At 39.2% G+C, this 9,465-nt stretch overlaps 1 protein-coding gene across 2 annotated transcripts; it reads right to left on the minus strand.

Annotated features, from left to right (window-relative positions):
* Positions 1 to 1,408: 1,408 nt before the first annotated feature.
* mgrn1b (mahogunin, ring finger 1b) lies at positions 1,409 to 9,465 on the minus strand. Of its 2 annotated transcripts, XM_034893585.1 has the most exons (17): positions 9,122 to 9,465; positions 7,775 to 7,893; positions 7,510 to 7,598; positions 7,260 to 7,406; positions 6,412 to 6,529; positions 6,176 to 6,242; positions 5,928 to 5,971; positions 5,784 to 5,831; positions 4,659 to 4,727; positions 4,396 to 4,555; positions 4,147 to 4,256; positions 3,229 to 3,443; positions 2,656 to 2,767; positions 2,537 to 2,582; positions 2,328 to 2,432; positions 1,938 to 1,983; positions 1,409 to 1,635 (listed from the first exon to the last, which is right to left on the minus strand). In XM_034893585.1, the coding sequence occupies exons 1-16, from the start codon at positions 9,207 to 9,209 to the stop codon at positions 1,943 to 1,945; spliced, it is 1,578 nt and encodes a 525-aa protein (XP_034749476.1). In that variant the 5' UTR covers positions 9,210 to 9,465; the 3' UTR covers positions 1,409 to 1,635; positions 1,938 to 1,942. The 2 variants fall into 2 exon arrangements, with proteins under 2 accessions (XP_034749476.1, XP_034749475.1); XM_034893584.1 differs by lacking the exon at positions 1,938 to 1,983.

Genomic DNA, 9,465 nt, shown 5'->3' on the forward strand with positions numbered 1-9,465 from the left:
ATCACTTCAAATTGACATACAGATATGTACATATGTAATATGTTTTTTAAATTTCTGCTCATTACCCAAATCAACCTTACTGTAAAAATAAGTTCTCAAGTCATTGATGTATTTCACAGATGAATACAATATCTAAACACAAACTGTATTTATAAATTCTTCTCAATTTAGTGTTAAGCAGTTTATAGAGTTAATTTAAAATAAGTGTGCTTAAAACCACCATGACAAGTAGTAAAATATCTCTGAAATCCATATTACTAGACCAAAACTCTGGTCGCAAGACACACAACTGAACCATCTGACAGTTCATGAAATGTTTTCAAAGCTGGGACAACAATATATGTTTTGTTTTTTTAAACATCAGTCATAGAGTAAGGTACCAAGAACATCTTTGCAGGAGTAAATTTTCTTTTCTAATTTCAGAGACGCTGATGGAATAAACAGAGTCCTCCCTTGTCCTGGTGGACTTCCTTTAGAAGGAGAATTCCGGCCAATTTTTATGTTAATCTTGATCGCTTGATCGAAATATGCGAGTACATTTGATTGAAAAAAACAAAACGACCTGTGTTGGTGCAGGCAACACTGAGTATCTTCAGCTACGTGTACAAGCTTCCACTGAGCTAAAACAACAGTTAACAGGGCAAGTTTTAGAGTGCCTTTGTGCCTCTTAACAGACACACAATGCAATGAATATGTCTGTACAACATGAACAGGTCCCTTACGTAACATCAAGATGCTTTTTCAACTCAGACATTGTTTTGATTCACCTACCCTGTCTTGTTCTTGCTGGTGGGTAGCTTGCCTGGTTAGATGCTAGCTGCTATTGATAAGCATGTTCAGCCAAGCTTTTGTGAAAATCATAACACAGCAGTTCCGTGTGTATTGTAGCTCAACCATTTTGTGTGTAATCGATCTGGTGTTGGTGAGTAGGAGGCTTGGCGGTATTGATCTGTGTGGTATTTCCATTAGCCGGGCAGGTAGTATTCATGCCCGCCTTCCTTGCCTCACGCAGCCGAAAACAATCCTACGAGCGCCCGCTGGTGTGGTGGGTGTCCTCCATGCCTTCGCAGCGACAAATTGTAGTTTATTCCCCCCTCAAAAATAGGTAATTGAACACTGTAGTAGTTATGACCATATCAGTAACAGTGTAACTACATGGAATTACCTATTTTACTGTTAGTTTGATGGTTGTCCAACAACAGTTGGAAAGAACCAGACAGAGAAGTGCAATAGGCAGATGAAGCAACTTGCCCCCGTTAACTGCCATTTTAACTCAGCAGAAGCTGGTAAAGGTAGCTGCAGCTACTCAGTGTTGCCTGCATCGATTCAGGTTGGGGGGTTTTTAATCGAAAGTTCATCGCATATTTATAGCGATCAAGATTAAAAATAAAAATAGGCCGGAATACTCCTTTAAGGGCCCTCGTTGGCTCTAATCACTGAAGCAGAAGACTGGGCTGGAGGGTAAAAGGAATAGAGGGACTGGATGATCTTTGCAATGAATAAATCTGACACTGGATCAGAGTCAGGGGTTGAGGTGCTCATCTTCCAAATGAAGGCTGCTCGTGGGACACAGGAGAGGCTGGCTGGAGCAGTTTGTGCTCTGACTTTTCAGGCTTTCTGTTGACTCTGATGAACCTGGAGAAGAAAAAGCAACAGATAAGCCACATGTCTCAAAGTTTCCAGTCAGACTTCACTAACTGTAAATACAGACGTGTCATTCCTGATAAAATAGGACTATCACAGGAAATTCACTTGATAACACCCGCTGGATCTTGTCTTTTCCCAGCTGTGATAGATAATGTAAGAGCTATTTATGGAGAATAGGATTCAGTAAGACGACCCGACCCGATACCGGATAAGCGGTCGAAGATGGATGGATGGAGGATTCAGTAAGAGCTCATACACAGAGAAGCAGACAGACAGGAAAACCTACATACCACAGTTATTCCTCCATACCAATAGAGCAGGAATCGGGACCAAGAGCTGCCCAAAGTGCAAGGGGACAGGACAGAAGGGAACATAAAGAGTGTTAGGAAACAGAAGCACAGGAGCACACAGCTTAGATGCAAAAGCAAGGGAATCACAGTCACAAGTTTTGGATTTAAGAAGAGAAGATTAGAGAACCAGAACTATAAAGGAGTCAAAAATAAGCAAGAACCAGATGATTTTCTCTAAGCAATCATCAGAAAGTAGAGGTCTATACTGTAAAAGATTACATACACAGCACAGGTTCTGCTTCTTTCCTTTTCTTTCGTATTAGCAGGGTATAAAAGATTATTCTTCACACTCTAATATTTCTTCTCTGTTTCTGGTAGAGAATGTGTCACCTGGCAGAGACAAGTTGCCCGGTGGGTCGCTCTCTGTTTTGGTCAAGCTGCTGTGTTCACTGCTGCAGTCCTGTAGGATGTCTCCTCCAGAATGCATCCTGTCCTCTGGATCACCCAAGAGAGTACGTAAACGTCAATGAATCTAACTATCAAAGCCAACAAATCTTTTCCCAGTGTCACATAATTAACTGTTCACTTAGAAAACTCACCGTCATCTGGAGACAGGGATTCTGCCACGTCCTCGGTTGCTGTGGCCTGGAAGAAAGATCCGGTTAAAGCTTTTGTTTGCAGCAGAGTTTAAATGTCAGGTAGTAAAGTAGCGGCTTACGTCAGTGGGGGCGGGGCTGCTGGACAGAAGTGTGTGAGGCTGAGCATCAGACATTTCAGACAACTTTTCCTCATCTTCTTCCTGGATGGGAGACGATGGAGACCTAAGGGTACTGGATTGGGGGACACGGCAAAAGATAAATTAATACAGAAAAAATACAAGTAGGAAAGGTAATTCAATCAACCACAGTTACCTACATTGAGTTATTTCACTATTATTACACATCTACCTTTCACAAGAAATGATAATGGCCTCCAGATATTGTAGACATTAAAATACATTTTAAAAAACAACTGGCTTTAGGCCAGCAGCATGAATAAACTGCATTCTACAAAATATGGCACGACTAAACTGTCCCATATGGAACAAAAATCTGCAGTAATTTAAAATTTGGAAAATAACTGAACACCACATCCTTGTATGAAAAAGGTTACGATGTAAATCTGATTACTGACCAAGCCCGACGTAAAGTGATGTTTGCAAATAATGTTATACACGTACAAATATATTATCTAATTTCCTGTCCTAACATAATGTCTTACAGTTTTTACGTGCTTGTACACATAAAAATACCTGTCAGGTGACTTGCTGACTTTTCCTTTCTGCAGACTCCCATCACTTAAATGCTCCGGGGAGCTCAGCTGTCTGCTGTCACCACCCACACCCCCTGAGAAGTTGATTTCATCGTAGAGGGGTGCAGTTGGGATGGCAGGAGAAACTGATCGCAGACCATTCAAAGCCTCTAACAGTGAGATGGGTTCAAAGCCGGGAGGAACCGAGTCTGTGCTCTGCAAAGAGACATAGACAAGGACTTGGTAACAATGCACTGTTGATTAACAAAGGCTGCGTATTCTTAACAAGCACTATAAAAAAAGACTACTATTTGCCTATACTATTTCATTCATAGATGGGCTTTTACCAGTTCAAGTGTCAGAGTCATAGCTATCAGTCCGTGCTAATATACAATATACATTTACACCAAATAGTTGCTGGATAATATGCCTTACAATGCCACAATGGAATTATGAGAAACAATAAAAAAAGACTACAAAATCAAGATGTTTGACCATTGTCTTGTGTCGCAATAAGTAGACTTTTTGTGACTAATTCAACATTGCATGTACGTCTCTGTTCCGCAGCTTAACAAAGCCATTCAGCAGCCTTGTGCCTCGTCAGCTTAAGGCAGACTATTACACGGAGATGTTGACTTAGTCACACCATACCAACTTTCTGCCCAATAAAAGTTGGTATCAATCTAGATCACGTTCTCCCTTTTTGACTTGTTTTATTAAGCTGTCAGTTTGAAACATATTACGGTAGGAATGGACTTGTTTTATTTACATTTGAAATGTTTCTAAAGCAGAACTTCAAATCACAATAGAGGTAAAAAATGTGTTATGTGGGCCAGAGTCACGCCGTTTCACCTTAACGTTGCTCCACATCTTAGCCAATTATATCTGATTACATAAGTGTACAGTACATGAGACTTACAGAGTGCTCGTCATGGTCCATAGTCTGAGCCAGAACAGGGCTGAAGGACACAGGGGAAAGAGCACCAGGCTTTTTCCTCACAGCTCTGATCTGCAGCAAGGCTCTGAAGGCTGTTTAGACACACACAGGCTCAAATTAAAAACAATAATAAAGTTAATGAATTACGTTAAATGTTGACTGCTCTTCGAATAGCATTGATAAAGCACTTTTAAGGGCAGAATTTCATTAGAATAATGTTACACGTCTTACGCAGTCGGCAGATTGGACAGTTGTTGGCCTGGTAACGCAGAGTGTCTGCGCAAGAGTTGCAGAGACACAGATGTCTGCAGGGCAGGATGAGTGTATCTCGCAGGTCAGACAGACAGACAACGCACTCATTGCTGTTGTCACTGTTCTCATCGTCAGATGGCTGGAAAAATAAAACAAAATCAAGTCAAAAGTCACGCAAATAAAATATTAAGTGGCTTTTAGAGTATTGTCTTTCGTGCAAACGGTAACATTTTTACTGAAACCTTTGTTTCTTGGTTGTTTTTGTTCTCAATCCCATAGATCTCCTGTAAGAGGTAGCTCACACGGTCCACCTGGAAAGATACATAAATTATCTTTTGAGAAACCCATGTCACACACACACACAATGTCCAGCGTAGTAGAAGAAGCTAAATGTAGAATGTATACTGTTCACAGTTTTTTTTCTTTCTTTTAGATAAGAATGAGAACAGTGATACACAAAGGTTATTTGCATATTTCACAGAGAGGCAAAGATGTAAAGATCCCTTTGAGGTCCCTGAAAGTTTACATTCAACATCTACTTCAGAGATGTGTGTTATTACCAGACTCCAAAGGGTCTTGGCACAGATTTTTGTGACTTAATTTTTTTAAAGCTGCAGGATGTTCTGTGTAAAATATCCTGCATTACATTAACAACATGCTGTAGCTCGTACAGTTTGTGCTTCACAATTGAATGACTTGTCTCCATTTACAGTTACATTTACATTGCTATGTTTTGGTTCCAAACGAATAGCTTTTGCTACATTTACACCCTACATTCACACTGTTCTGGCATTTCAGAGCCCATAAATCGGAGAAATTTAAAAAACACGGCCACAAACAGAGAACTTTGGCAACACTAACAATGACGCCACCGTTTTGCCTCCTGATTGGCTCATGACATCTCGTTCTATGAGACTTAGTTACTAGATAGATAGATAGATAGATAGATATTTATTGATCCCAAAAAAATGGGAAATTACAGTGTTACCCTGTTTTATTATTGTTTTGTTATTACTAACGTTACCCTGGAAACTTGGGGGAGTTTACAGTGCATGCTGCCTCCTGTTTAACCTGGCACACGTATGCCCAGTTTACGAGAATGTTGATAAGACATGTGGTTTGGGCGTGTTAGTTTAAATAGAGATTAGTTCTTCTACTGGAGCTAAAAACTATTTGCTTTTGAGATCATTTTTTGCTCAAAACTGCTTAAAACCCAAAACATAGCATTGTAAACGTAGCCTTAGGCTGATTTAAAAAACTACTAATTGATTAAAGCAAGTGAGGACATTCCACTTTACATTCCTGGATCATTTGCTAATTATTAATGATATGATTAACAACTGAAATAATAACTTTCATAAACTTACAATTTGCTTCTGCTTGAGAGGCTTGACGGAGAAACTGCCATCAACGTGCTGAAGGTAAAAAAACAAACAAACATGTTTTAGCACATTCAAAAACTTGTTTTACACAGAATTGAACTATTTACTTTTATTTAGGTGTATACATACTCTTTCAAAGGCTGCCAAAAGGACGTGAGCATGTCCAAGGCAATCTTAAAAAGAACACACAATATTACAGGTTAATTCTAGGTTAATACAAATGTTGACACACATTAACACTTTAGCTTACAAATCAACTGCTAACCCTGATTGAATTAGTGTAATTCCTTATGACCGTTACTACTATATTATGTTACTATTTCATATATAAGGACAGCCTTAATAGTTCTGACTGATATATAGCTTTAGTAACATACCGTCCCCTTCATCAACCAAAGCTTGGATTACCATGGGAAACACTCCTCGGTCAAGGTCAAAGTTCAGCTTTAAGGGGAAAGATTCATACATTTTATTATCCAATGCATTGATTTAGACTCCAGGCTGAACTTGTGCTGTGTGAGTTTAAGAAGAGAATATTCACAGAGATAAATCAACACCAATGGAGACTATGTGTTGTTGTGATGTGCGATGTGATGTTGCTGCACATACTTACATCTTCCTCTTTCCACTCACAGAAATCTAATTTGAAAGATGGCATGGAGAACTGTTGGCTCACCCCTCGCTTGTAATGCACAGTTTCAGAGACCAGTGATGGATTCTTTGGGCTGTACCTGCACACAGTATGTTACGGAGTAAAATGATCAGTGTGCAGGGGGACGAAGGAATCCTGGATGGACTCTGCACTTTGTTCTTTTTAACTGGGCAGCAGCAAAAGTGGACATTTTAATATTTATCAGTAAGGAAAGCCTAATGGCGGTCATCTTTAAGTAGTCAGTACATGCTTAAGTGTCCCTAGACCAAATTAGAATAAAGATAACTAAATAGCTTCACAACAGTAGCAATATCAGATTTTTTTGACTCTGGAAAAATGTGTCATCTTTCTGTCTCATCTCATCGTAACACAATTACTTCAGTACAAACTATTACTTTCATCTGCATCTTCTATGTCTTATCAGCAGTATCCATAGCAACTGGAGGTTGGTAAGGACCCACCGTATCTATTCTAGTCTTTGTGCTTTAAGGCTTGAATCTCACTAGACATAAAACAGAATTGAAATGTCTCTGCCACAAGGTTTTCCACTAATATGATGCTGCTGTATCAGTTACATTATCTGTTCATGTGGTTCACATCTAAACACCTCATCCTCTCAACAACAGATATAGATGTGCTCCATGATAGTTTCAGAAATAGATTTAGATGTGACATTTAATTTCGAATAATAAACGATTCTGACTCCATCAGGTGAATATTTACGTAGCAATTTATCCTGTGTGCTACTAATAGCTATGGCTTCATCTGACTTTGCCCAATAAAAAAAAGTTTTGACATCAAATCCTTACACTGCCATCCCATTAGAAAACTCCTCAAACGCTTGGCAGTAGAGGGTGATGGCCACTCGAGCATCAGCATCAAAGGTGAACTCCACACCATACTGAACTTTTGGTTTTCCCCCTTCCTCCACCGGAGTGTCAGAGTCATCTTTATACCTACAATCAAGAGGTTTGACAAACTTTGGGTCAGCACAATCTTTATAACGGTCATTTGCTTTTACTGTGATTTGTATCGTAACTATTGCCTGGCTATCTTTACCTGACCAAACGCAGAGAGTCCTTTCTAATGTTGACCAGACTCCTCAGGGTTTTCACAGGCTCATGGGGTGCAGGCGTCACATACGGAAACTAATGAAAACCGCAATATGGATGATATTGATTTTGCTATTTGATCAACATAGTTTGACTAATCCTATTCCTAACAATGAATGTACAACTGCATATCAGTAAAAACTGTGGAAAATATACTGTACTGAATTCTCAGATGATTAAAACAACCGGGATGAAGAAACATCTGTTTTCACCTGGACTGGCCTATTTCCAAGAAAATTCAGGTCCATGTTTTCTCCAAAAAGGTATCCCTCTGGATGTGGTGTGTCAAATTTCTCTCCTCCCATAAAGAAGTGGCTCGCAAAATAATTACCTGAGGGCAAGAGAAAAAAAACATGAATAATAAAGCCACCGCAAGCAACATCATTGAGACAAACTTGTGACACTGATCCTTTTCTTTCTTTCATTTTTTAATTTTTTAATAAGGGGACCTCTCTGTCTGTGTCAATGTAAACAATTACTCAATTTAAATACATTTTCTGCAAATGATCTGTCTTAAAAAACAAAAGGGTAAGCTGTACAAATTGTTGGCTTAAGGGTAATAAGACTCTTTTGGACAACATGTTTGAGCTCTGGTTTAATAATGCAATCATTGCAGAAGCAGCGCAACAGTAGCCACACAACTTCAGACAGGTAGTGATAACATTATCTTTTCAGGTTTATTTCTTTGTTTTTTTTGTAGTGGATGTTATACAAAGGCTGGTCAGCTGACTAAATGGGATCAATAAATAAAACTGAGATATATCAGCAAGCCACAAAACACCATGACACTGTTGATTATATCTACATATCCATGAACAAGTTTACTCTGTATATATCTAAGATATTTTTTGTTTATGTGGTCATTTCAACCACGCAAACAAGACAATAAGATTAAGAGTAACCTCATTATCACCATGGTGTGTGTTACTGAGATGCAGGAGATCATATGACCAGCTGAAGTCCAGTTGACAATAATATGCGTAGCGTTCTTATTGATTTAAAACTGGGTGAGATTTTATGGTCTCGCATTCTCCATTCTGTGTTTTTACTACTGAAGGTAGTGAAAGTGTAAAAAACATGAGACGTAACGTTCCTTATCTTAAATACATTTGAAATAGCACACTAGAAATGATGCCTTAAAGATTTCTTTACGGAAGCTGGAAATCTTTCGACTATGGGTGTCAGCATCATTTGTTTCTCAGCTCTTGTGGCTTAAATTTAATGTATATAAAAACACTTTGTCGAAGACTGTGCATTCAGTTTTGGTGTTGGCCATACAGTGCTTCATGCTTAATGATCACAATGCTGTAATAAACATAGCGTTACACCAAATTGCATTACTTTGACAGTCTTTGCCAGTAAAGCGACCTTCAATACATAAACTACTGTAAATAACGCCTGACCCAGACAGTCACGTCTAGCTCATAACGCTAAAGGTTTCCAATAATTATGTAACTGTACAATAATATATCTTTGTCTAATATCTTTGTATATACAAAGGTAGAGGATACGTATTTATTGGGAATCTTGATCTGCTAAAGACAATGCCGATCCCTTACCAGATTTCGGGGGAAATCGATAGGCCGAGTTGGCCTGGATATCGATATCCTCAACACCAGCGATTCTGCGACTCAGGATGGACCCCATCTTTCTCGGTTGGGTCGCCGATGTTAGCTACAGTAAGCTAGCAAGGCGCGTCACAGCTCTGCCTTAACACGTACACTAAATCCAAAACAAAGGTTGCATCAACCAAGTGCAAACGCTTTCGTTAATTTAACATTTTACACGGTCGGTTTGATCAGTGGCTATGCTGCGAATGCTAACAGGAAATAAATTGAGACGGTACTGTTGTTTTTCCAGAGCTGTGCTAACGTAGCAGGGAGTCAACCTGATTGGCTGTCTC

This window comes from Etheostoma cragini, chromosome 15 (genome assembly GCF_013103735.1).
Source record: "Etheostoma cragini isolate CJK2018 chromosome 15, CSU_Ecrag_1.0, whole genome shotgun sequence".
NCBI classification, from domain to species: Eukaryota; Metazoa; Chordata; class Actinopteri; order Perciformes; family Percidae; genus Etheostoma; species Etheostoma cragini.

Excerpts from the sequence above, each read along its gene's own strand:
- mgrn1b (XM_034893584.1), bottom strand. The coding sequence starts at position 9,209 with ATGGGGTCCATCCTGAGTCGCAGAATCGCTGGTGTTGAGGATATCGAT. Across the intron at positions 5,832-5,927 it reads TTTTGGCAGCCTTTGAAAGA|CACGTTGATGGCAGTTTCTC; the intron begins GTATGTATACAC and ends TTTTACCTTCAG. Across the intron at positions 2,433-2,536 it reads ATCCCTGTCTCCAGATGACG|AGGACAGGATGCATTCTGGA; the intron begins GTGAGTTTTCTA and ends TGGGTGATCCAG.